At 44.2% G+C, this 27,863-nt stretch overlaps 1 protein-coding gene across 1 annotated transcript in view; it reads left to right on the top strand.

Moving 5' to 3' along the window:
• The window catches only part of LOC142849726 (protein POLR1D-like), a 35,794-nt gene extending 8,622 nt beyond the window's left edge, over window positions 1-27,172 (top strand). Inside the window, exons 2-3 of the mRNA XM_075972295.1 lie at window positions 16,925-16,999; window positions 26,501-27,172. Of these exons, the coding sequence (XP_075828410.1) occupies window positions 16,925-16,999; window positions 26,501-26,759 (334 nt within the window). The 3' untranslated portion in view covers window positions 26,760-27,172. The remainder of the gene's footprint in view (window positions 1-16,924; window positions 17,000-26,500) is intronic.
• The last annotated feature ends 691 nt before the right edge of the window (window positions 27,173-27,863 follow it).

Below are 27,863 nucleotides of genomic sequence, written 5' to 3'. Positions count from 1 at the left end.
CTGGCCTTCGCTTGGCTGGTTTCTAGCCAGCTTTTCTTAAATTATCCCATCTATCTTTTCACTTTGGGCTTTTATCTTTCTCTATTCTATATACCTTTCTTTACTTCTTACTCTATGGCTTGCTTAATAGCTGGGTGACTGGCCCCTGCTGTCTTCTCTCCTTTTTCTCACTTTTTCCTTCCCACTTTTCTTTTCTCCTTTCCACTCTTCTCTTCCTATTTATTCTCTCTGCCTGCCAGCCCCGCCTATCCTTGCTCCTGCCTTGCTATTCGCCATTCAGCGCTTTATTAGACCATCAGGTGTTTTAGGCAGGCAAAGTTAACACAGTTTCACAGAGTTAACCAAATGCTATATAAAAGAACTCAACACATCTTTGCATCATTGAACAGATTAAATGTTCCACAGTATAAATAAATATATCACATCCTCAACTAATATTCCACAAAAAAGAGAGAAAGAAAGGAAGATGGAAGGATGAAAGAAAGAAAGGAAAAAAGAAAGGCCTACAATCTATATAAAGAGCTCATGAGAAAATCAAATTGCCTAGAATATCTAAGGAGGAAGAGATAAACCAGTTTGCTTAGCTATGTGGACTTGAGTTTCTTTCCCTTCTCAAGGGCAGAAGAGTCTGTTCTGTAGAGCCCTCTTTTTCAGGACAGTATTATATAATGGCCAAGAGTGAGAACTCTGAGGTAAGAAGGCCTGGTGGTTCTACCACTTCCTAGCTTGTGAATATGGGTTAGTGACTAGGCTTTTCTGAACCTCTGGTTTCCTTATCTGTAAACTGCGTGAATAATAACACTCAGTAGGTTTATTATAAAGAATAAATTAATTAAAATACACAATTCCTAGTGGATACACACTCTCAGATGTCATCTGTTGTTGTATTGTCAAGCCAGTTAATGGTGGTTAAATAATGATGTCCACAGGCTGTGTCCTGTTATCTATATGTGTATCTGTCATTGTAACTGTACCATTAATCATTGTCCTGCCTAGTTTTCTATGAACTTGGCACAAGCTATAGTCATCTAAGAGGAGGGAATCTCAATTGAGAATTGCCTTCATAGGATAAGACTGTGAAGTATTAGAGGACCCATCCAATAGTGGGTGGTGCCACTCCTGGCCTGGTGGTTCTGGGTACTATAAGCAAGCTGGCTAGCTGGATGGTGGTGATGTACATCTTTAATCCCAGCACTCAAGAGGTGGGAGCAAGCAGATCTCTATGAGTTCAAGGCCAACCTGGTCTACATAGTTCCAAGACAACCAGAGCTACATAGTGAGACTCTGTTTTAAAACAAAACAAAACAAAAAAATAGAAAAAAGAAAATGAAAGGAAGGAAGGAAGGAAGGAAGGAAGGAAGGAAGAAAGGAAGAAAGAAAGAAAGAAAGAAAAAGAAAGAAAGAAAAGAAAGCAGGCTGAGCCAAGACATGAGGAGCAAACCAGTAAGCAGCATTCCTCCATGATCTCTCCATCAGCTCCTGCCTGCAGGTTCCTACTCTGTTTTCCATGATGAACTGTGATATAACAGTGTGAGTGAAGTGAAATAACCCTTTCCTCCTCCCCAAGTTGATTTTGGTCATGGGTGTTTCATCACAGCAGTAGAAATCTCTGTATACCCTAATCTCAGAAGTGATATCTCACCAGTCCTGACGTTAAATGCCAATCAATGTGGTCATACTCCAGAAGGGAACATTGGGTAGTGGAAGCCTCGGGACCACCTTGTAGGCAGCCTGTTAGAGTCCCCTCTGAAACACTCTTATACCCTCAAAAACATGCCTTGCTTTGGCCACCATTCTTTAGAAGTGTTCCTTCCTCCAAAGCCACAGAGAAACCAAAAAAAAAAAAAAAAAAATAGAAGTGTTCCTTCATAGCACTTGTCATTCACTAAGCTGACCTTAGTTTACTGACTGGCCTTGTTTACTGACTGGCTCTAACTATGAACTCTATGGAGGCTAAGAGTATCCTTGTTTGCAGGGAATGAAGGAAGGTGTGCATAGTGATTGTCAGTTCTACACAGGAAAAGAATGGAGCCCAAAGAGGGCTGAGAACTCATAATGACCTGATTTTGCATATGCATCAGCTGACACTTGTGAACTCAGAAAGATGAAAGCATGAGTTTGTCAATGAATCATACCTATGTGCAGGAAGTGCTAGAATAATATGCAGGTGAACGACAGCTATCGTTTCTTCTAACTCTTGATTGCAAGCCCTTTCCCCAAACCCTTCCCTGAAGGTTTTTCCTTCTATAATCTTATTGCCTTAAATATATGTGTGTGTACGTATATACGGACATATATAACTATATATATAATTTACATATGTTTATTGTCCGTTTCCTCTCTCAACACCCCCCCCCCAAATCTGGTGCACACTATAGTATAAATTCTGTGAGTACAGAGACTTTTGTCTGAATACTTATCCACAGCCCCTGGAATTGTGCCTGGCCCATAGTGGATGCTTGATAAGATGAACTTGAATTTCAAATGTTAGAATAACTGTTGGGTCAGTTTATGGCCACATATCTGTAGCTCCATAGTCTACCACATGCAGCTAGGTGAGTTTAGCCTGAGCTGAGGAGAATTAGATACGTTTATCGTCTCTAAGAAGTCCAGTCTTGGGAGGCAGAGGCAGGCAGATCTCTGTGAGTTCGAGGCCAGGCTGGTCTACAAGGACTAGTTCCAGGACAGCTAGGGCTGTTCCACAGAGAACCCTGTCTCAAAACAAACAAACAAATAGAACACCGAGAGGTCCAGTCTCTAGATTTGCAGTGCTAAGGCAAATGAGTTCCTCTCATGTTAATGAGAGCTGATGTGGAAGCACACTTGGATTTGTGAGTGCCTTTTCTACTTCATATATGCACAGTCTGGTCTCAGAGCTGTAGACTCACAGACGATAATATTGTAAAAAATAATAAATAAAACTAGATGACAAACTTACGTAGAATGACTCAAGTATTAATTTTTCCTTGCTTGGTGGTATGGAATTTTAGAAATTCCATCTTTTAGATACAGTCTTGAACCTTACAAAAGACAAGCAAGAATCCAGTAGGGTACTCTGTGACGGGTGTCTGTTGTGCCATCTTGGCACATTTGTTTTACAATAAGAACAGGCTCTTGTAGCCCTCACTAGCATCCGCATGGACATTTAGTCAATAGATATTAATTTATTTAATTATAATTTTCTTTATTCTTGAGAATTTCATACATGTATGTCATGGAATATATATGCCCTTGTCCTCCCCATGTTTCCCCTAACATGTTCCCCTTCCAACTTTGTGTTTTGTATTTTAAATAACCCACTAAGTTTATCTAATTGGTGCATGAGTGTGGGTCCATTTACTGGAGCATGAGCACCAGCCTACCACTGGCGACACCCTCACAAAAGAATGCCTCTCCCTCCCCCAGCAGCTATTAAATGCCAATTGTTCCACACTGAAACGAGGCCTGGCGAGCACCCACTCCCAGCTATGCCAGAATCTTGACTGGCTTGATTTTGCATGAGTAAGCACAACTGTTATGAGTTCACGAAAGGAATAGCCATGGCATGCCCAGAAGCTCTGGCCCCTACATCCTTCCTGCCTCCCTTTTCAAGATAGTCCCTGAGCCTGGGCAGGAAACTGGAGTGGTGAAGGTAAAGATTTCCCATTTAGGGCTGAGCGCTCAGTCTGTTAGTGCGTTGATCAATTAATGTGTCTGCATTGATTGCTGCCCACTGCACATGAGAAGCTCTCCTACAAGTGTGAGAGCAGCCCAGGTCTATAGCTAGAAACAAAAATATTAAGAAGCAATGTGACAACATTACCATTTAGTGAAGTAACAATACTAGCAGGTTCTCCCCAGCTGTAGGCTTTTGATCAGGATGATAGTACCAGGTACAAAATTTCCTCTTGTGGAACAGACCTCAAATCCAATCAGAAAATGATAGTGCCCCTCTCACAGTGCTGCAGCTACTGCACCAGTAGACACATCTTGCCTAGGCAGGGTGGTATTGTTGCATGTGGGTCCAGTGCTGGGTAAGGTCTCTGACGTCTTCTCCCCCAGCAGCCTGCATAGCACCTTCCAACACTTCCAACTAGCAGGAAGGTTTCTTGGCTGGTCTGAGGTTGATTTTTCTAGCCCTGCAGTCAAATAGGGTCTTACCACATAGTTATTATGGAGGGTAGCCAAGGGCAATGGTAATAGTCTGTGTTGTTTTGGAGACTTCTGGGGCCTGCCTCACCAATAACTCAAAGGGAGGTATTTCATGCCCTGCACTGCAATTTCATTTAATAACCTGTGTCTTCTGGGAGCAGCATTACATAAGTGTTAGTTTCTAACCAACTGGGATCCCAGAATAAGTTGTAATTGGAACTCAGAGTTCAAGGATCATGCATCACTGAGATTCCTCATTTAAAGTGGTTTCAGATCCTGGCTTGCTTACTGTTCTGCATACTTAAGCGTAAATCTTAGTGCTAAAAATACCTAGTAGAATTTTTCTTCAAAAGATGATTTATCTATGAAATTGGAGACAGAAGTTTCAATTATTTCAAAGATGAGGTGTGGAGTGCAGCCATCATTTTCCTTGTCAGAGTGAATGAGTTGGATCTATGTTCTGTATCAGATTCTGTGATCTAAGCTTTCAGGCTTGATGTTTCAATTTTGCTCCTGTCTGCATGTGAAGGTTATACTTTGTCCTTAAATGGATGGTGAAAATGGGGGCTTTAGAGGCTTATGATTAGGAACTGTCAGCCTATGGGTGTGTCCCTGTCTGCTGCCCAGACTTGAGGCAGGCAAAAGCAGGTTTCCTTCCTGTTGGCTGGTTCTAATGGGTTGACTATCCGAGCTGTGTGCTTCTCAGCAAGCTAAGACTTGAGAACGCCAACGAGGCTTATTTCTAGCCAAAAGCAGATGGCCCTACCTCCACACAGCTCTGACTGTAAAGTGAGACAGGCTCAAGTGGGGGAACCAGCTCCACCCTCCTTTCCGAGTTGGTAGCTTCCCACCTATAGGAAAGGAAACTGAGGTCTATAAAAGTTAAGGAGGCTGACTTAAGTTATACAGCTAGCAAGTGTTAACCATGGCTTAGAGTCTGCTTCAGAGCCTACAAAAGGCTTTACTCGTAGGACTTGGTTTGTGAAAATAGAATTTTTCAGCTTATTAAACTTCATGGGCATCATCTTTAAATAAATTCATTTTAACTTTTTCACTTACATTTTCCAAAATACTTCTTGAACAGCTTCAGAAATATGGAAATTATCTTTATGGATGAGTAAAATTAAGAAATTTTTATATGTACAAGGTCAGAGACTTGAGCTTAGAGTCATCTTTGCCCCTATGTTGACTTAGGAAATATCAGTACCACCACCCCAAAGCCTTAGTTGACTCATCACTAAAATGGGAGGGCGACGACAAGGTCAAGGGTTCTTCTGGGAGTCCGTGAAGTGACATGCTGTAATCACTGTGTATGTGATGGGTAATATTTGTGTGCTTTTCTTTACAAAGGTACAACCATCTACTTTGAAAAATCTTAAAATAGCACCTTATATTTATTCAATGCCTTACTGTTGCATAACTATATATATGATTATATTTAGTCCCCATAGAAGTTCTAAGAGGCTTATGAGAATGTCCCCATTTAACAGACCCCATAGCTCTGTGCTCTTGAATGCCACAAAAGCTATCAAATCTCCAAACTAGACTCATTGTCTTACCAGTATCGTGGCTAGTCTCCTTTTCTTAGGCAATTCCAGTATGTCCTCAGTTCAAGACTAATAGAAACCTCGTCTCAAAGCATCAGGAGTGTGTTAGGGTCAGTTACTGGGTAATTCTATTCAGTATGAATTTTTTGGGCAAGAAATTTGGCTGTGCAGGTTGTGTTTTGTAGTGTCCCACAATGGCCATGGCACAACACTGGGGCAGTTAATGCCAGTCCTTGTGCTAAAATATCACATTAGGTTAGCCTTTCTTGTCTTCCCCCTAGAGTGACTGGCAGGCCATCCTTGCTTGGTGGTGGGAGGTATACTGTTGATAATTTGGGATTAAATACTATTGTAGGAGAGGCCTCTTGTTTGTTCCCAGATGCTCAGCCCTGAAATAATCACATAGAAACCATATTATTTGTAATACTGGTTGGCCAATAGCTTAAGCGTATTTCTGTCTAACTCATATCTTAAATTAACCGATCTCCATTAATCTGTGTTTCACCACAAGGCTGTGGCTTACCAAGTAAAGTCGCGGTGTGTCTCCAGTGGGGCTACATGGTTTCTCTTCACTCTGCCTTCTTTCTCCCAGCATTCAGTATAGTTTTCCCCACCTAGTTCTACTCTGCCCTATCAACAGGCCAAGGCAGTTTCTTTATTCACCAGTGGTATTCACAGCATACAGGGGGAATCCACATCAAAATACCATCCCAAGTCAGATAATTATTTAGTCTTAGGAAAGTCAATGTCTCTAAACCATAATGTCCTTGGCTAGCTGACTTCTAATGCTGACATGTGAGTAATTTCACCTCGCATTTTTAAAAACACATACGATTTTACTTAATGGGTCTTTACCAGAGTGTTTTAGTTCATCTGGGGCTTTTCATTATAAATTATATTAAACAGAGAACTATAAATACTTAGATTTGGAGCCTTGAAACACAATGTGTATAGGGACAAACAGAAGTTTGCTACATGGCCCAGCATCTGCAGTGAAAATGGTCAGCAAGTATAAAGTCTATGACTGGATGAAGCCCCGGTGCACCATCGGAATGGACAGTGTGCTCTTCCACTTAGAAGTTCCCCTGTGGTCTCGGTTGTGCTCCTGTTCTATTTTTAATTCCATCCTAGACTCTGTGCTAGCATGGCTCCATCCAGTTCAGCTACAGCTGCTTTCTGTCTTAAGGACAGTTTGTGTTTCAGTAGTAGAGAAGATGGTTCTAGGGTGTACAGCTATTTAAAGCTTGGAATTAATGAAGGGCTAGAAGATGTGTTGAGGCCTTTTGATATCCTGTAAGACAGGATATCTCTAAATAATGCAGTTCTGCCTTAGTGTATGCTAGGTCTTGGTTCTTACACTGCTGCTTTCTGATGCCAAAAACCCTGAGTGTGTGACTCTGGTGGGCTCTTCATTTAGCACCTGATGTGTGATGGGACAGAAGCATAAAGGCTGACACAACCTCTAATGGAATCTTCTGCCTTGGGCTTGTTCACGTTAGCTAGTTCCTTCCTTTTATTTATCTCTGTATCCTTTCTAGTGTTTATGCTTTAATTAAAGAAAGGGCCTCACTCACTGTGTAGCCCCGACCAGCCTAAACTCACTATGTCAACCAGGTTGGCTACAGACTTGAAGCTGTCGCTCAGGTGCTGGGGTTGTAGGTGTGAGCCACTAACCCTGCAGTTGAGCTAGTGCACGAGAGCATGTTTGTGTTGCATCAGAACCCGCAGCATCCCTCGGTTTGAAGGTAAATGTTTGTACACTTTACTTTCTAGTCATAGAGTCCTGTCCTACTTGTTCAGTGAACCACCCCAATCCAGTACTTTGAGCTTTTTTAAAAACGTCGCCTTCGGAGGGCCACTGCTCTCCGTTAGATGCCCTCCCCACCCCCACCCTGTGTGTGTGTTTACTTTCTGGATTCTATTAACCTACTATATTATAGGAATGGAGTTCTCTCTCCAAGCCCTGGTATGTATATTAAGTAGGATGTTTTCTTAATTGGGGAGGGGATTTTGAATTGCCTTTCCCTACTTAAGTTCATTGTATTTCAGTTAATACCTGAATAAGACTTGAAACCTGACAATGCAGAACTTAAAGAGTCAAGAATTTGCTGAGTTGTTTTAGTAAATTATTTGTAGCATAGGAGTTTGTACTTAATTCTTGGTGTACAAATGATTGTCTGTGTGTGTGTGTGTGTTCTGTTTTGTTGATCTCTGCTGCTTTTGTAGAGGAGATGATCATACATAATCTCCCAAAGCAGTGTTTGACACCTAAAATATGGATGATAGAAGTGTCTGGTGGTCAGGAGGAGACCAGGTCCTTCCTGGCAGTCCATGTGGCAGAACAAGGCACCCTTGCCCTGGTGTGGGCTACATGCTCGGTTTCTCTGTCTCTTTGTCGTCTACTTCCTCCTGAGCCACGCTCTGCTCTGTACTGTTAGGCCTAGCCAGATATTTAATCCTGGGTAAGGGATATAGAGAATGGACTTTTCCTCCTCTCTTCTCATGGTGTTTAGCTAGGCTTGTTTTTAAAGATCAGTTTGTTGTTTATTGTGTGGATGAGTGTTACCAGCATATATATAAGTATACTACATGTGTGCCTGGTGCCTGTGGAGGCCAGAAGGGCACGTTGGTCACATGTGGATGTGAGCTGCCATGTGGATGCTGGGAACCAAACCCAGATCCTCAGTAAGAGCCGCCAGTGCTCTAACCACTGAGCCATCTCTCCGGCCCAAACTTGAGATGTACAAATGTTTTACATTTTAGTTTAAAAAAAACCTTCAGTTCAGTTAATGATAGGTATACAATTTCCCTTTAAAACTTAGATTCAAGGGACTAATTAGTTTCTACATGTGTTAAATCATGAAAACACCTTTAAAGGAGCCTATAGTTCTAAATATTTCTCTCATCTTCATTGGTTTTCATTCCTGGACTTTTAGCTCTGGGAATAATTTACAGTCATCGGGTGAATCAGTGACCGAGGTCTGTGGGGTGGACAACTTGTCTTCTAGTGTAGGCCAGCCACATCCTTGACACACTGAGGAGGACAACTGCCCGGGCTGATCAGACCTGCTCTGATTACCATCTTCAAGGCCAAGAGCCAAGAGCTCTGCAGCAGTTAGGACAGTCTGTAGGGCCTCTCTGGAGAACAGAACTCCTTTAGGGTCGGGAGAGTGATCTACAGACCCAGATTTCGGTGGGGTGGTTTTCTTATGTCTGGTTCATTTATCAAGGGAGTACGCCAAACCTCTGCCCAAGTTCAAGGGAGCTGGAGTAGAAACTCAGAGAGACTGTCCACTGTGGTGTTCTTTTTGTCACAGTTTCTGTACCTTTCTCCTGTTTGCATTTTGAGCTGCTGTTTGATAAGAGCTGGCATTTTATTTTGTGTCTGTGCTTTTCAGTCATTAGTCACATTTCCTATCTTCCTCTTGGTTCAGGCAGCTGCCATATTAGCTATTGGCTTTGCGAGGGGGGCGGGGGCAGGATATTGGCTTCCTTCCACATTCATTTTCCAAGACTATAAATCCTTTTTCCCATCTGCACTATTTTTTCATCTGTCTTCTCGAAGAGCAAGCACATATTTTTATTGAATAAGAAGTCCAATAATTATTTTGACCTCCTTCTCTTTTTGGGTTTATTTCTCCCAACTAGTACTTTAAAGGGGCATATACATACATTTTTCAGTCTAACAGTTGGCCTATCAAACAGATGTGCTGCCCTGGGGATTTCATAATTCATGTACTTTTTGACTTCGAGTTTATTGTTTCCTAAGTAGCCCCCACACCACCTCACAGTTATTTTCAGTAAGAGACGTTTTTTCTTCATATATACCATGGCATGCTTGCTCAGGTCTTGTAATATGAGGTGAAAATTAATGATATTTTCTATATCGAGGTTTAGGAATAAATATTTGTAAGAATCCTTATACTTTGAAAATGAGGTCAGCATACCTGTGGTGAAGCAGGTGGCCTATAAACTGAGAGATGTTTCTTTTAAGAGCTGAGGTAGTGAGAACCAGCCCACATAAACTGTTAGCTGTAGAAGTCATCTGTGTGGTACCAGCCCACTCTGAGCAGCCACCTGCAAGTGAGGAGCTGCGGTGAGCTGAGAATACAGAATCTGGGTGAAGGGCGCAGTGCTCTGTCTTCACTAAGCAGTTCTTGTCATAAATACAGCCCCTGCCATGTTTCACTTTAGGCGGTTAAGTTATACACTGATGTTTATACATACACACACACACGCGCGCGTGCACACACACACACAAGAGCATCCCTTTATGTATCTCACTAGGCTAAGTTCTAGACATTTTCCATACCTTGCAGAAGAGCTGTTAGAAAAGCGTTAATTCCCTGGGTCCTAGAGTCGGTCCACCTGGATTTATATCACACACAGTACCATTGCTTACTGGCTATTGTGACATTAGGTAAGTTTTGCAACCTCTTCTGTTTCTTCTTACTTCCTCCTCTATTGATTGGCACAGAGGAGCTGAGGCTTAGGCATAGACACTTGGTAGATAGTACATAGGTACTATTGCTATTATTTTTGTATCACATCCCCAGTAATGTGTATTAGGTCAGTATCCAAAGAAAAATTGCCTAAGACGAAGTGGGTATGTTCCTATGTCAAATGTAATATTACTGTCAGTGGGGTCCTGTGCTCATGCAGTTCATAACGTAGGAAATACCATCATGGTGTTTTGATGTCGGGACTGGCCGACTTGTCTATTCACTCCTGAGAAGAGGAGTGTGCATTGAGGGAAGAAATAGACAAGAGACAGAAGGTATCAGGGGCCTTCCAATGAATACTGTGACAGAAGCCCCAAGTGTATTACTCACCGTCCTTATGTACCCCAGTCAAAAGGGGAGGGCACAAGACTTCCATGATACAAAAAACAAACAAGCGTAATTACCTCCTAACATCTCAAAACACCTGGTAACCATGCCCTAAGTCAAACATCCTGTTGTCCAGTAGCCTTTGGACAAACATCCTGTTATTTGTTCTTGAGGAGAACTTTCTAACCTTTAATCAAGATAGAATGGACCCAAAACTGTGTGGCCCCTTACATTTTTATCTGTATCCTTGAATGAAAAGAGTGGTTTTTTTTGTTTGTTTGGTTTTTGTTTTTGTTTTTGGTTTTTCGAGACAGGGTTTCTCTGTGGCTTTGGAGCCTGTCCTGGAACTAGCTCTGTAGACCAGGCTGGTCTCGAACTCACAGAGATCCGCCTGCCTCTGCCTCCCGAGTGCTGGGATTAAAGAAGAAAACATTACTAGCCAGGCATAGTGGCACACACCTTTAACCCAGCTCTAGGGAGGCAGAGGCAGGCAGATCTCTGTAAATTCAAGGCCAGCCTGGTCTACAGAATGAGTTCTGGGACAGCTGGAGCTATATAATGAGACCTTGTATTGAGGGTGGGGTGGGGAGACAGAAAGGAAAGAAATTCTCAGTAGTACCAGCCTTCCTTCTCTTGCCATTGTAGTTCACGGTCCTGAAGGTACACATGACTTAATATACAGCATGGTTTGGATCTTAGATGCCCCCCCCAAAAGTCCACCTGTTGAAGGGTTAATTCCCAGCTTGATGCTTTGGGAGGTGGAAAACCCTTTAAGAGATGGAGCTTAGTGGAAACTGGGGTGTGGTACCCCTGTGGGGGTGTGCTGGGACCTGGGTCCCTTCCTTTTCTCTTTCTGCTTCACCAACTGGCTGTGCCTTACTCCCTGCTGTCACCGTCTGTGCCACTTCCCATGGACCTAAGAGCAGCAGGACCTGCTGTGACAGTGGGCACAGTGCTGCAGGCAGCCGAGGCCACTTAGCTGTGCTGGGCTCCGGGACTGTCAAAAGTTAGCTGATGCTTTATGCTTGCACTTCGTTAGCAGCTTCTCTAGGTAATGGAGTTTGGGGAGTGTCTGCATGTATAAATGAGGCTTCCATTTCTGTATAGTGAGCTAAACCAAAGCAGAGACCCATTCTCTGAGGTGGGTCTCTCACTTGCCAGGAAAAGGGCGATCCTGTGTGTTCTTACTAAGACTTTTGGACAGCCCCAGATGATCAAAATACTTTACCATGGGAGAAAGAACTCTAGCTTGGCCTCATTCTGCATCTGTAGTCACCAGCATCAGTGATGCGGTTGTGTTGCTGCCGTACATAGCCACTGTGGTCAATTGCTCAGCCAGGAGCCATGGTTGTCCATCTCCGGCCCATGTTTTCACTGTCTGCTTTGCCGCTACTTCCATGTCGCCTTTTGTCCACTATTCTACTACAGATACAATATTTCTTTTTATTTATTTATTTATTTTTATTTTTATTTTATTTTATTTGGTTTTTCGAGACAGGGTTTCTCTGTAGCTTTGGTGCCTGTCCCAGAACTAGCTCTTGTAGACTAGGCTGGCCTCGAACTCCCAGAGATCCGCCTGCCTCTACCTCCTGAGTGCTGGGATTAAAGGCGTGCGCCACCACCGCCCGGCTTATTTCTATTTGTTTTAAAATAATAAATAAATGAAATACATTTATTTTATTTAAATAAATAAAATAATTTATTAAGATAAAAAATTATAAAACATTTTGTGTGCCATGCTTTAAAGTGGTAGTTCTCAAGCTGTGGACCACGACTGTTTCACAGGGGTCACCTAAGGCCATTGGAGAACACAGATATTTACATTACAGTTCATAACAGTAGAAAAATTACAGTTATAAAGTAGCAGTGAAAATACTTTTATGGTTGGGAGTCACCACAGTGTGAAGAACTGTGTTAAAGGGTCGCAGCGCTAGGAGAGTTGTGGAATGGTGCAGTCAAGCCGATTAGCTGCACATTACTTCACGTGGTTTTTTTCTGTCTATGATGAGAACTCTTGAGATCAAGGATTCAGTTGAACTCTTCCTCTGTGCCATCTCCCAGACTCCTCTCCCTCCATCCATCCCCCAGCCCTGGTTAGCACCACTTTGCTCTCTGCTTCTGAATTTAATTTTTAGCTTCCAGTGTTAAGTAAGATGACAGAATATTTGCTCCTGGCTGCCTTGCCCATTTTCCTGGTCAGCGTCTTCCCTGTGTTGTCACAAATAGCAGTATGCCTTCTTCTTTTAAAACTGAGAATTCTTGTGTGGGTACCTGTGTCACACACACATAGTTTTCCTTGCCCCTGTTTGCACTGGATAAGCACAAATTGCATTCAAAATTTAGCTATTGTGAAAAATTCTGTACTGAGCATGCGGGTAGAGCTACCTTCTCAGCATGAATGTATTGGTTACTTTTCTGGTACTGTGAAGAATTTATTTTGGCTCCTGTTCAAGAAGGTTAAATGTCTATAATGGTGGAAAAGGTATGGTGACAGACCCAGGTGTGGGTGGAGGCTACTCGTTTGTTCCTGGATGCCCAGACCAGAAATATATATTTACTCAGAAACTATATTAATTAAAACACTGCTTGGCCAATAGCTTAAGTGCATTGCTAGCTAGCTCTTATATCCTAAACTAACCCATTTCCATTAATTTGTGTATCACCACAAGGTAGTGGCCTACCAGCAAAGTTTCAGCGGGCTCCAGCAGAGGCATCTGTCCCTGGTGGCGGCTACATGGCTTCTCACTGACTCTACCTACTCTCTCTATGTATCTCTTTCAGACTGGCTTTACTCTGTTAAGTCTTTGGCAGAAAGCAGCTTTTTTATTAACCAGTGGCAATAAAACATATTCACAGTATACATCACCTCCCACATCACTCAGAAAGATGAGAGATCACAGAAAGTGGGGAGGGGGGAGAGAGAACAAGAAGTGGGGCCTTCAGTGATATACTTCCTCCAGCAAGCTGCAACCCCAAAAGGTTGCATAACCTGCCCCAAACAGCACAAGCAGCCTGGCTCTTCACATAGTGCTGGGATCCAAACTCCAGTCCTCATATTTGCTGGCAAACACTCTCCCAGCTGAGCTGTCTTCCTAGCTCTCATGTTTTCTTAGGGAAGTGTCTTTTTGGGTCCTGCCCCCATTGTTCAGTCAGGTTTTTCCTGAGGTATTTTAGTTCTTGTGAATTTTGTATTTTTCCATGTCCCAATTCAAATCGCTCATATCAAACTGAGAATACACACACACACACACACACACACACACACACCCCAGGCTCAGGGAGAGCTCAGCTGTAAGAGGTGAGTCCCCTGACCCGAGGAAGGTAAAAAAAATTGCCTTCATATTTCCTGTGAAATCCAGAACAGTTTGATCCAAATGAAATACCCACCTCTTAATCACCTTGTGAGGCAGCTGAGACAATCATCATCATCACACAAAGCAGCCCTCTCTCCATTTCTGTTTGGTTTTTCTGCATTGATTAAATAGTACTTTTCTTCTTTCTCTTTGGGCCATATGGACATGAAATGAAAGGATTTCAATAGTACACCATTCAAATTCATGACACAAGTATTTTCAAAACTAAGTATGCCACAGTGGCATATATACCTATTATCCCAGCACTCAGGAGCCAGAGGCAGGGAGATCTCTTGAGAACAGCCTGCTTTACAAAAGGAGCTCAGGGCAGCAAGGACTACAGGAAGAGCCTACAAAGTGAGCTCCTGGTTCTCTTGCCTCCTTTTCCTAAGTGCACACTACATTCAGCTGTAGAGCTCGTGTGTCCGTCTCCCTTTGCAGTACCCCCTGATAGCCTTTGCAGGGAAAGGCCTGGCTTACCTTGGAATCTGTAGTATTTACCAACTAATGATTAAATATAATACAACTTACAGAAATTATTTTGTGCCTCCATTTTTTGGTCATTTTAGGGGATTATGAGTTGGGGGTCTTATATATGGCCTCATAGCAGAGGATGGCCTTGAACTCCTGATCCTTCTGCCTCTACCTCTCAAATTCTGAGATTACAGGTGTGTGCTTTATTTATTTGTTCCTGTGGGTTTTTTTGTTTGTTTGTTTGTTTAGTTTGGTTTTGGTTTCTTGAGACAAGGTTTCTTTGTGTAGCCCTGCCTGTCCTGGAACTTGCTCTGTTGACCAGGCTAGCCTCAAACTCAAAGATATTTGCCTGCCTCTGCCTACCTAATACTGGAATTAAAGGTGTTTTTAAGGCAGAGATTTATTATGTTTCCCAAGCTGGCCTCACACTCGTGGAATGGAACTTCCTTTCTCAGTCTCCTGAATACTGGGGCCTCAGGCACATATCACCATGCCCAGACCTTCATCTTGTATCTCTGAATAATTCTTTTCACTTTGCAAATTACCTCAGTGTTCCAGTTGAGCCCCCCCCCCCCCCATCTTCCAAACTTCCTACATGTAAACTTTCCTCCTTGGCTGCTAACAGATAATTGAATGGTTTTCTGAAATTAAGTTCAAATATCCTGAATTTCTTTGTCTGTTTTTAGACAGTACATCATGAAGAACCCATACTCTGTCTTGTTTCTACAGATCCACACAACCTTGTCACTAAACAACCTCTCACTGCTGGCTTGTCAGTAGCTGTGGGCAGCTGTTTGCAGCTGTTCTCTGGAAATCCAATCATCTGCTCATGGTTTTGTGTTTGTTCAAGACAGGACCTCTCTCTGTAGCCCAGGCAGTCTAGTACTTGCCTTAGAATTGTGCTGGGATTCCAGTCATGAGCCAGGACACCCAGTTCCCCTCCCCCTGTCCAGCCTTTTTGGAAGATGTAGCGATTGTCCACTTCCTCTTCACCTGGGAAGAAAGGCAGATGGCTACAGCGAAACTCCTCTCGCAGCACGCTCCTCACAGTGTGCGTGAGTGATTCAGTTTCTGCCACTTCCCTAAGACGCCTGTGTTTTGTCACTAAGCCTTGCTTGTTTGAACACATCGTTTATCTGAACCTGTTTTTCCATCTGCCCTGTGACATATCCTTTACTTTCTAGTTAGCTGATCAAAGGTACAAGCAGGGAAAGTGCTGTGTGTAGCCTGTGTTCTTGCTGTCCCTCAGCCCTGGGTGTCTGCAGGTCAGCTAACATAGTTCTGAGCTATTTGAGATATAGCTGCTCCAACTTGAGTTCTTGTAAATTCTCTTTTTCCTTTGTTCTTTATTTTTTGGTTCTTCGTGTTAGTTGCCTTAAATACTTACTACTGCATAGACTGACATCATTCTAACTCAAGGAATGGGGAGGGGCCAGTGAGATGGCTCAGTGAGGAAGGCCTACCAAACCTGCTCTGAGTTGGATCCCCAGAACCCACATGGTGGGAGGAGAGAACCAACTCCCACAAGTTGTCCTCTGATCATTACTAGGTTACTAGCACACATGTGTGCGCATGCACACACAAATCAATGTTCAATTTTTTTAAAAGAAAAACAGACCAAGTTATCTCAAAACGAAGTGATTTGACTTTGGGTGTGAGATGATTCTGACACTGCAGTCCTCTCTTTAGTGAAGAGGCCAGGCTGCCATCATAGCAGACATAGTAGTATTGTTTCTGAGGTTAAAGTGAGTGCAGGCCAATGTAGAACTCCCCATGTATACCAGCTGGTGCTGAGATTAAAGATGTATGCTACCATGCCCAGCCCCCTCACCTTTTTTCTTTTTTCATGTGTGAAGAAGAGTACACCCTCAATGATGCACAGAAATGATTGCCATTGTTGGCTCAACTGACATTACAGGCTTGTTTAGTTTTGTGGTCTCTGTTGTTGTTTTAGTTTTCTGAGACACAGTCTCATTGTAGCCGGGCTGGCCCCAAACTCACAGCCACCTTCCACACACCTGGCTTGACAGTTGTGTGTGTGTGTGTGTGTGCGCGCGTGTGCGCGCACGTGTGTAAGAACAGTGCTCGGGATCAAACCTAGCACTTGGCAGTTTATGCTCTGGCTCTGCACTATAGCCTCAGATTGTCGATTTTTACTAGTATGAAAATTTCGAATGCACACACACATTCATCTGGCAATTCACATCTTTTGGTTATTTTTCAAATTGAGACAAGACAGATTTCTTTATTAAGGATATATGATTTAATAATTTATATTGCAATTTCCAGTTTGTCCCCACCACTATTCCCCATAAAACACTTTTTTTTTTCAGGCTGGAGATGTAGCTCTAGGGTAGAGTGCTTGCCTAGCATGTGAGGCCTTTGATCTACAGCAACACACACATACACACGCACACATACATGCATGCATACACACACAGGGAGAGAGAGAGAGAAGTTTCTGTTTCCGTTGTATTGGAGACTATTAGTCATTTTTAGATCGTGGTCCCAGCAAGGTTCTGTTCATGCATAATGATTTCCAGAAATGCGTTGATGGCTGCTTTTCAGAAATCTTCCCTTTTCCCCACAGGAAAGCCATAGAAGAGTTGCTAAAGGAGGCCAAGCGTGGGAAAACCAGAGCAGAGACGATGGGACCAATGGGCTGGTAAGTTCTTGAGAAAGCCTTCTTAAAACTTAAAAAACAAAACAAAACAGGAAGCTGAGGCAGGAGGATTGCCACAAGGATGATACCAGCCTGTAAGTCTTGACTGGAGATGCCAGAATGTGCATAGAGGTTGCAAAGTCTTGGGTGCTGTGGAAATCCCAGTGTAAGATAAGAACGCTTGGGGGATAAGCACAGTGGGCGCTGGGGATGTTTAGAGAATGTGTGATGGGCTTATAGCATCGATCTGGTTCACAAGGCGCCCCAAGATCTGGAGATACCTCTGGGCCCAGATAGCAGTGTTAATCCTGTGACCATCATTGGTTTGGTCAGCAGAACCAACATCTACCCTTGGAGTCTCTATGCAGACTAGAGTTGTCCAAATGTAATAATAGGGAGTGGGCGCGATGGCTCAGTGGGTAAAGGACTTCTTGCCTGCCAACCTTAGTTTGATCTTAGGGACCCACATGGTGGAAGGAGAGAAGTCATTTCCTCAAGTAGTCCTCTGACCTCTACTTGCACACACAATAAATAAAATGTAAAATAATATGAGCAGCAGAAGAATTGAACCGTAAGACCCAATTCTAGTCCGTCAGGCATCCTTCAGTACGGCGTCCAGTAGCTGCTCTGTAAATGTGCTGGTGCTGGGTCCTTTCTACAGTAACAGCTCACCACAGTGGAACACGGGTAAGAACAGAAGTATGAGTTTCCTTTACATCTCGTTTCGTGTTTTGTTCCCCTTTGTATTATTTCTTCTTTTTGAGATTTTCATACATGTATACAATGAAATATAATCATATCTGTCTCTAATTTTCCCTTTCCAACTCCCCCATAACCCACCTCATGTTCCCTCTCCCAACTTCTCTCTCTCTTTCTCTCTCTCTCTCTCTCTCTCTCTCTCTCTCTCTCTCTCTCTCTCTCTCTGTTAAATAACTCACTAGGTCTAGTTAGTGCTGCCCATGTGTATATGGGCTGGGGCTATCCCCTGGGAGCTTCTCCCTTCTCCACCTCAAGCTCCTTGTATGGCCAAGAATGACTCTGAAATTTTTTTAAGGTTTAATTTTTTCACTTTGTGTGTGTGCATATGTATGTTCAGGTGCCCTTTGGCCAGCCTTGGGACTGCTGTGGTAAGCTGCCTTGTGGGTGCTGGGAATCAAACTGTGGTCTTCGCTACAAGAACAGTGTGTGCTCATAACTCCTGAGCTTTCTCTCCACCACCTTGACTTTAATATTTTGATTTTACTGCCTCTACCCCCTATGTCCTAACATTACAGGCATGTGTCTCTGGGGCTTTAACCTAGGGTTTTATATAAGCCAACTAGGCAAGTACTATGCCAACTGAGCTACATCCCAGCCCATTGTTTTGTAAATTTGGCTTTTAGAACCATGCACATAATTTTCATAAAATATAGAGATAAATTAAATCAAAATAGAGAAAAAATACCTAACTCCTAAAAAATCAAGCAAAATAAAGCACATAGACCGGAATAAACCATTAAGTGGGTATCTTAGACCAGAGGCACACAAAAAGGAAGTATTTCAAGTGGTCTAAAATTTGACTGTAGTTCTAGAAGACAAAAGAACTATTTTTCCTTCGTGTGGTGTTGATGATAATGCTGATATACTTAACACCATGGACATCAGTGGCTTCTGAGTCTGTCAGTTGAGAATGAAGAGAATTGCTGTATTCTCCTGTAAACATTGTATAGTAGGATAAGATTAAAGGTCAAAGCCAGAGATGTAAAAACTGAATCTCAGCCTAAATGTGAATTAGAAATATCATAGGAAGTTGTACTGCATGACTTTTCAGATAACACTTTTTCTTTTTTAAGTTCTGGAACACAGAAAAGCCCTAAAAATACTGACTGCCCAGCCTTTAGCAGTGAGGTCTGGTCCAGCCTGTTACCAAAGTCCTGTTTCTCACGAAAGGACACAGGGGTCCCTAGAGGGACCATTGCTTGCACATTTGAAGCTGTGCTCAGAATAAGCCGGACTGCGGGATTGAAGGTCACAGTCTCATAAAATAGCCTTCATTTCTCATACCAAAATTACCCAAATGCCTTCAGGCTTCAGAGGTTCACTAACACAGAGTTGCTGGACTCTGTTACACTTGTGGTTTCAGGCTGTTACAGGGAAGGGATGCAGATGAAAGTAAAGCAGGATATGAGACCTGAAGCAGGGGATCTAGAAGGGTTCAACACCGGAAGCCACTTAGCCTCTCCCCTTTGGAACCAGAACCTGCTGCCTTCCCCTCATCAGAGGGTTGAGTGATGCCAGCCAAGGAAGGGCCATGAATGTTGATGTTCAAAGTTTTTATTGTGGCCCATTGTGTAGGTGTGGTTGGTTGGTTGATTGATTGATTGATAGATAACATATTTGACTGATTGTTTTCATGGTTGACTGGTTGATTATGTAGTTGATTTTTAGTTTCCAGGTTCACCCATATCACATGACCTAAAGCTCTCACCTTCTGTCAACATAGTTAATCTTTCTTGTATGGCCAGCCCTCTCCTAAGACTGAAAGGTGTGGCCAGCTCCACCCTCAACAAAGACATTTCTATCACGTATGATGTAGATTACTTTCCAGAAGCTAAAGGCAAAGGCGGCCCTCCCTTTAGGTCAAGCCAAACTCTTACTCCGTAGGAACAAACACTGTAAGGTCTGGAAAATCTTGTCATGCCAGAAAGCAAAGAAACTATCAAAGACTAATATCAGGTTGGGAAGTCTCTGGAACCAGTTTGAAGTCAAAGATAGAATAATTTGATCAAAAAATATGAAAGTATAATGATTGAATCACCTAAAACATGTTGAAACCCTTAAGGTTGTGTGCTGGCTGGTTTTATGTCAAGTTGACGCAAGCTAGAATCATCAAAGAGGAGGGAGGGAGCCTCAGTTGGGAAATTCCTCTACAGCAACAGGCTGTAGGCAAACCCGTAAGGCATTTTCTTAATTAATGATCAATAGAGGAGGGCCCAGTCCACTGTAGGTGGTGCTGATGGAGGAGGGTCATTGGCTAATAAAGGAACTGCCTTGGCCCGTTTTATTGGTTAGGACATGGGTGGAGTAAACAGAGCAGAATGCCAGGAGGAAGAGGAAATGAGCTCAGACTCGACAGCTCTCCTCTCGGGAGCAGACGCCTCAGAGAGACGCCATGCTCCCCGCTCCCAGGAAGATGCACGCGATGAAACTCCAACCCAGGATGGACTTAAGCTAGAATCTTCCCGGTAAGCGCACCTAGCTGTGCTACATAGAATATTAGAAATGGGCTAGTCCAGGTGCGAGAATTAGCCTAGAAGAGGCTAGATAGACATGGGCCAAGCAGTGATTAAATGAATACAGTTTGTGTGTTGTTATTTCGGGCATAAGCTAGCCAGGCAGGCAGCCGGGGTGCTGGGAACGCAGCCCCGCCACTCTAATTACTACATGGTGCCACCCCTGAGCTAGTGGTCCTGAGTTCTATAAGAAAGCAGGCAGAGCAAGTCATGAAGAACAAGCCAGTAAGCAGCACACCTCCATGACTCTGCATCTGCTTGACTTCCTGTCCTGACTTCCTTTGATGAAGAATTGTTATGTGGAAGTGTAAGCCAAATAAACCCTTTCCTACCCAACTTACTTTTGCTTATGGTGTTTTATCTTAGCAATAATAGCACTGACTAAGACAGTGTGTAAGAAATATCACAGGTTCATCCTAGAGAAGCTAAATAAGAAGGTGAACCCAAAGAAAAACATATAGGCATCCTCCTGAATATTAACCTTCATCAGGCGATGAAAGGAGACAGAGACAGAGACCCACATTGGAGCACCGGACAGAAATCTCAAGGTCCAAATCAGGAGCAGAAGGAGAGAGAGCACGAGCAAGGAACTCAGGACCACAAGGGGTGCACCCACACACTGAGACAATGGGGATGTTCTATTGGGAACTCACCAAGGCCACCTGGCCTGGGTCTGAAAAAGCATGGGATAAAACTGGACTCGCTGAACATAGTGGACAATGAGGACTACTGAGAACTCAAGAACAATGGCAATGGGTTTTTTATCCTACTGCACATACTGGCTTTGTGGGCGCCTAGGCAGTTTGGATGCTCACCTTACTAGACCTGGATGGAGGTGGGTGGTCCTTGGACTTCCCACAGGGCAGGGAACCCTGATTGCTCTTCGAGCTGATGAGGGAGGGGGAGGGAAATGGGAGGCGGTGGTGGGGAGGAGATTAAGAAATCTTTAATAAATAAAGAAATAAATATCACAGGTTCAGTCCATTATCATCATGGTGGGGAGCATGCAGCATGCAGGCATGCTTGGTGCTGCTGGGAGAATAGCTGAGAGGCCTACATCTTAAAGGCCACAGGAAGTCAATTGACTGTCATGCTGAGAGAAGCTTGAGCAAAGACCTCAAAGCCCACCCCCACAGTGACACACTTCCTCCAACAAAACAACTCCTTTGGGGGGCCATTTTCTTTCAGACTATCACAAGCCCCAAGCTGTAAACCATCAAAATGGCTGTCACTTCATGTATGAATGAGCAAATTGTGGTTGTACCCCTAAACCCACACTGCCCAAGAGTTTGGAGAAACAGAATGATTAAGATAAATAAACTGCCTGGATGAATCTCAGGAGACACACAACGTAACAAAGTATGGTTCTATTTGCTTGGCTTTATAGAGACCCCAAACTAGGAACACAGAATAGATCACCAGTTGTTGGGAGATAGAGGGCTAGAGGAAGACCTACAGAATGCTCTGTGTTTTGACTGTGGATAGAATCTAATTCCTTGCATTTGTCAAAGCCCAGAAAACTTGTCACTTGAGTAGATAAATTTGAGGACTGGAGAGGAGTAGTGGTTAGGAGCACTGTTCTTCCAGACCTGGGTTCCCAGCACCCTCACAGTGGCTCACAAACACCCGAAATGCCATTTATGGGGAGGAGGTAACTTGGTACCCTCTTCTGGTCTAATAGGCACCAGACTTGTACATGGTGCACATACACATACAGCTCTCAGGTCACAGTCCCATAGAAATCAGGGCAGGAGCCGGTGCAGAGGCCATGGAGGTTGCTGCTTACTGGCTTGCTCGGCCTGCTTTCATATAGAAGCCAGGACCTCCAGCCCAGGAGTGGCACAGTGTGCAGGGCCCTTCCACATCAGTCATCCATCAAGACAATGTCCTGCAGGCCAGTCCTACCCGGAGAGGCACTTTCTCAATTGCAGTTCCCTTTTGGATAACTGTAGCTTGTGTCACTTTCTGCTCTTGTGCCGTAGCCAACTGTATTAGTGATGACTGATGACTGGTGCTGGGGATAGAGCCTGTGTGTGGCCTTACACAATGCTAGGTACACTCTCTTTTCCTGAGCCACAGCAACAGCCCTCACATCAGTGATTCTTCACAAAAAAGCTACAATAAAAAGAATACACATACACACCCTAGTCAAGACACTGAGCCAGGATCTAGTCCATCTCTAAAGGCTGTAATCACAGCATCCAAGATGTACAGTTTCACAGGTCAAGGATGCAGTGCCTTTAGCAAGTGGATTACAAGGAAAAGAAGAATCCTGTGAATTAATAGATTTGAAGCATATCGAACAATACTTTGTTAGGCTCTGAAACATTTATCTAGTTATTCTTTATCAATAAAAACTGGAGTTAGATATTGGGGTAAGAACCTGAATGATCAGAGAAGCAGTGTAGAAGTGACCATCCATTTCTCTCTTCCTCAATCCAAAAAGACTGTGTTTCTCTCTAAGCCCTGCACTACTGCTTCCTGTGTCTCTATCTGTCCTTTGTTCTCCAAAACTTCTATGGCTAATTTTGGTCAACTAGTAGCTAGCTCCACCCTCTGATTCAAAGCAAACTTTATTGGCAGTCTTGGGAGCATCACAGTGCTATCAAAATATCCCACAACCAGAATCTTTGTCTAAAATGACTATTGGGGGTTGGAGATTGCTCAGTGGTTAAGAGCACTGACTGCTTTTCCAGAGGACCCAGGTTCAGTTCCCAGCACCCACATGGCAGCTAACTCACAACCCTACCTCCAGTTCAGGGGATCCAGTGCACACTTCTGGTCTCTCGGGCACCAAGCACACACATAGTGCACAGACACACATACGGACAGAGCACTTACACACATGAAAACTAAAGCAACTATTAAAAGACAATTCAGGGCTAGGAGATGGACAAGCTCAGATGTACAGGCCCTTGCATTGCACGCTTGAGGACCTGAGTTCAGACCTTAGAACCCAGGAATAGCTGTTGGGTTTGGCAGTGGGCTGGGAGTAGAGATAGGCTTTCCTGGCTGGCCAGCTTCGTCTACGTGCTGAGTTGCAGCCAGTGAGACCTTGTCTGAAAGGAGGTGGACAGCATTCAGAAAATGACAACTAAGGTTGTCACCTGGCCTCTGTATGCATGTGTACACAACTGGGCTTGCCCCCTGCCCCTTTTTAAAGACATATGAGGGAGTGAGAAGATGGCTCAGCTGTTAAAAGTATGGCTGCTTTTGCAGAGGATCCCAGTTTGATTCCCAGCACCAACACTGAGTGGCTCCTAACCACCAGTAACTCCAGCTTCAAGCACTCTGATCCCCTGTTCTGGCTTCTGTGAACACTGCATGCCTTTGCAGGTACACAGACATGCATACACATTACTAAAAAAGAAAATAAATAGGGAAGATATTTGAAGATACCAAGAAAATTTGTGGTAGATTTTTAGTCTTGATAATGGTTTTGCTGTTTTAAATTATTAATGTGTGAGTGAGTTTGGGCCCACTCGTGGAGGTCAGGGCACAGCTGTGTGGAGCAGTTCTCTGCTTCCGCCCTTACCTGGTTCTGGGGATCTATGCTGTCAATCTTGTATAGCAAGCATTTCACCTGCCAAGTCAAATAAATTTGGTGTGTTTCCAACTTTATCTTCATATTTGGGCTCACCGGCAAGCTTTAAAACTGCTGATGTTTATTTATGTCCCACCGTTAGGATTTTGGAGTGGATCTGGGCTTTGTTACTCAAAACACACACCCAGGTGATTCTAAAAGTACACATGTGTTTGACAAAACACTAATCCTAGTTATTAAAAAGAATTGTAACTACTTGCTAGGCAAATTCTCAAATGGCCTTGCACCTAGGTCAGGGACAGCCAGCACTTCTGCACTGCAGTGGCCTGGCTGGGTGTGCAGACACCAGGTCTTGCCTGGAGAGCAGAGAATGGCTCTCTGCACAGATCGTAAAGGAACAGAGAGTCAGTTACTACTCACTTATAAACCATGGTTTGTTTTCCAGAGTGCATAGAAAGGCTGTATTTACCCAGAATGGTTTTAAATTTTTAAAATAGGACTTGGGTGGGATTGCTTACTTTGGGATTATTCCTTAAGAATGATCCTAGGAACTTGAGCAGGCACCAGAGGCTGCTGAACTAGAGAAGTGGGGGTGGGACGCCATTTTTATTTTCTACAGAAAAGGACCATTTGGTGCTGTGCATGGCCTTGGATGTGTTTCCGCGCACACACACATTTGTGCCCGCCTAGCTTCCTTGTCTGCAAAGCCGTTTTTGTTCTGGCTCCATTCACTTTAGCTTCTCAGCAGCCCAGGGTCCTTCCCATGTCTGATGCCCAAGGGGAAGAACCAGCAGTTCAAAGGTCCATGGAACAGCAGCTTCATGTAGTTTCTTAACACGGTTGTGTTACAGTAAATGCTGGGTGCTTTCCTAAAGGGGTTGGGGTCAGTCTGGAGACAGAGAGGAGAACATCTGCATTATGATGCTGCTTTTTATGCTGTCTGCTTTCTACTTGCAAGTGCTGGGAGTTGACCCAGGACCTCTCACACACAGCTCAGCGAGATTCCCAGCACTGCTGAGAATGGTTGATTACTGGAAAGCAAATCACTTCCCCAGTTTCTATGCAGACATGCAGTTTTCCAGATCCATTTGGACTTGCTGCTTGCCATAGGTAGTCCAGGCAGCTGGGCATGCACTGGTTGTGGATAGACAACAGAGGTGATCCCAGTTCAGTGAGGAGGCTGGTAGGGTGTGCCTTTGTCACAGAAATACCACCCTTTGCAGTATTTATTTTAGGACAGCAGAGATCCAAACCTTTATACTTTCTTTATTCTTCAAGATCATGGGGCCCAGAGAAGTTTCCTGAGACCTTACTCCCTCCCCCACCCCACCCGACTTTCTGGTGAGAGGCTGAAGCCTCACACTGTCTGCTCCCGTGCCAAGCCACCACTCTTTTCTTACTGCCTGATGATGCTCTGTGGTGCAGCACCTATTGGCTCTGCGTGGACTCCTGTGGGATCATAGTCTGGACAAAGGGTGTGCTGGGCGCTGGAAACCTGTGTGTGCCTACCTGCTTCTGTTCAGTATTTTCCCACATAGCGGAGATGCACCGACTGATAGCCTGGTTTGTCTTTGTCACACAGGCCAAATGTAATATCCCGCAGACGAAAGGGACTTGGATTTTGAAAATGAATAAACACACACACACATATATTTGCACATATGCACCCACTATTTCACATCACTTTTAGGTACAGTGTTGGGCACAGTAAGCTTCAGGAGTGTCGTATGAAAGGTAACTAAGGAGTATCGTATCTCAGAGGGCCACATGCTGAGGCGTTTGATTACCAGACTGTAAACTGCACTCCCATGGGTGATCATGGTAGCTGTGGTGGCATTCATATGAGTTGTAATCAACTATAGCATCAAGATAACTATCACCTCTGCACCGAGGACTTGCGGTCTGTCTTTCCAGAGATGTCATTCTAGTCTTGTAGCCTCCGTAGTGTGAAGGGTTTTTGTGGAGCAGATGGACTGCCAGTCAGTTGCGGGTGTGGGGATGGATTTGTCTACGCCAGGGGGCAGTGAACTGTGCCACACACAGCCTGTCTTCACGTCCAAGGCATTTGTCTGCCATAAAAATAATTGTGACTCACCAGTCCCCGGTGCTTGTCATACTGTACGCACCTCAGAGCCAGCCGATGCTTCTGCCCCGACACTGCCCCTGCTGTGACTGGCCTGTGTCCCTGAGTAGCCAGCCATCCTTAGCTATGTGTGCCTCTGTTCATTTCTGCCGGATGGAGGAACCTCAGCTCCGAGTACAATGATGTACTTCCAGCTGCGGTTGCTTCCCTGGTTCTGGTCACTAGCCGCCTAGAATGCAGCCAGTTTTCCCCGATTCTGCAGTGCCCAAGCTGTGGTGTGAGGACTGACTCTGCCGCCGTGGTGTCTGAATCTCCTGAGGTGACACGACAATGCTCAGGCACAGGGCCACTGCACCATCTTCCCAGGGTCCTGCTGTATGTAGCACCCTAACAGTTCAACCTGGTACTTGAATTGTCATGTGTCTCAGGCTGACCTCAGATTCATGGCGGTCCTCCTGCCCCAGCACTGCGTGGCAAGGAAAGCTGAACCAACACAGAACCTTGGTTCTTTGGGAGCTGAATTTTTTTGTACTGATCTGGATAGTTGGGAGGGAATGTACCGCTCTTGTTTATGATGGTTTGTTCCTCCCTCTTGTCCTCCACAGGATGAAGTGTCCTCTCGCTGGTACAAATAAAAGATTCCTAATTAACACAATTAAGAACACATTGCCCTCCCATAAAGAGCAAGACCACGAACAAAAAGAGGGCAGCAAGGAACCTGGCCAAAGCCAAGACCAGAAAGAAACAAACTCAAAGAAGCACAGAAGCCATTCCTCTAAGCGCAGCCTGCACTCAGGGCGCAGCTCACCCCCAAGGAAGCGGGCCTCCCGGGACAAACGCGACTCCCGAGCCAGCAGGCGATGAGCAGAGGTGCAGGGCCAGCCCAGTACTGCACGTTCCTTCCACTGGGTGCAGTGAGGACAGGGAGGTGGCAGGCCTCTGACACCTGAGAATGACTTTCCAATGCATCCTCTGCTCTAAGGTGGCTGTTGTTACTGTGTTGTTGTTGTTAACAGGCAAAAAACAAGAAAAACAAAACCCTTTACTAAAACAAACCTTACCTACCTTGTCCTGCAGGCGGCGTGACAAGAGTGAGCTGACTTAGCGTTGCCATGCGCATCCATGTTGTTTTTGTCTTAGCTTGTTTGCAAGTTAGTTTTAAAACAGGCAATTCTGGAATTCGAAATTTTCAGATTGTTAAAAACTAGTCCCAGTATTTTGATGTACTTTTTGTGGTCATTTCCCAGAATTTCTCAAAATAAACTACTTAGAAACGCTATGCTTTCCTCTTTAGATGCCAAAGGCTAAGCTTGGTCTGACTAGCTCCATCCTGGTGAAACTCAGCCGTGCTGTGTGCTTTTTAAGTGATGAGCAGAGGCATGCTCACATGACTTTGGACTTGATGCTCTGTATCACTTCGCAAAGGTTAAGAGAATGACTGTTCCATTCTCAAACTCATCCCTTAGATAAGGTAGTTTTCTGTACTGACTTTTAAATACATGTGGTTTGGACAGTTCTTTTGAAAGAACCCTCAATAGTTAAGAATATCATATTTTTTTTTACCAGTTGATAGCAAGCCTGATGTGCTCTCTATGCAGCAGGCATAGCTGAACTGAAGATGACGGCTGCCGGGCCTGGGAAATAGGGCTAAACAGACCAATTACAGGGAAGACCAGCAAGACTCTGGCAGTCCTGTAGCGTGTGAAGTCCCGCCCATTTATGTTCCCATCCATTCAGCCAGCAGGCAGTGCTCACTTGGAGAAGCAGGCACGAAAGAAGCACACGCCGGTGCCACATGAACTATTTCACCACCGCCCCCAGATCTTCTAGGCCGTGTGTGTGCCATTTTTAAAGGTGTGTGGGACTTGTTCAGTACATTTGCTTCCTCCTGACCCCACCCCCCCCCAGGGATTCCCACCTTCCATATTAGTGAGCTTTCCAGTAAATGGTATGGATTCTCTCATTTTC

Source organism: Microtus pennsylvanicus, chromosome 1 (assembly GCF_037038515.1).
Source record: "Microtus pennsylvanicus isolate mMicPen1 chromosome 1, mMicPen1.hap1, whole genome shotgun sequence".
NCBI lineage: Eukaryota > Metazoa > Chordata > Mammalia > Rodentia > Cricetidae > Microtus > Microtus pennsylvanicus.
Note: the sequence above shows the minus strand (reverse complement) of the source record. Positions and strands in the feature narration are given on the sequence as shown.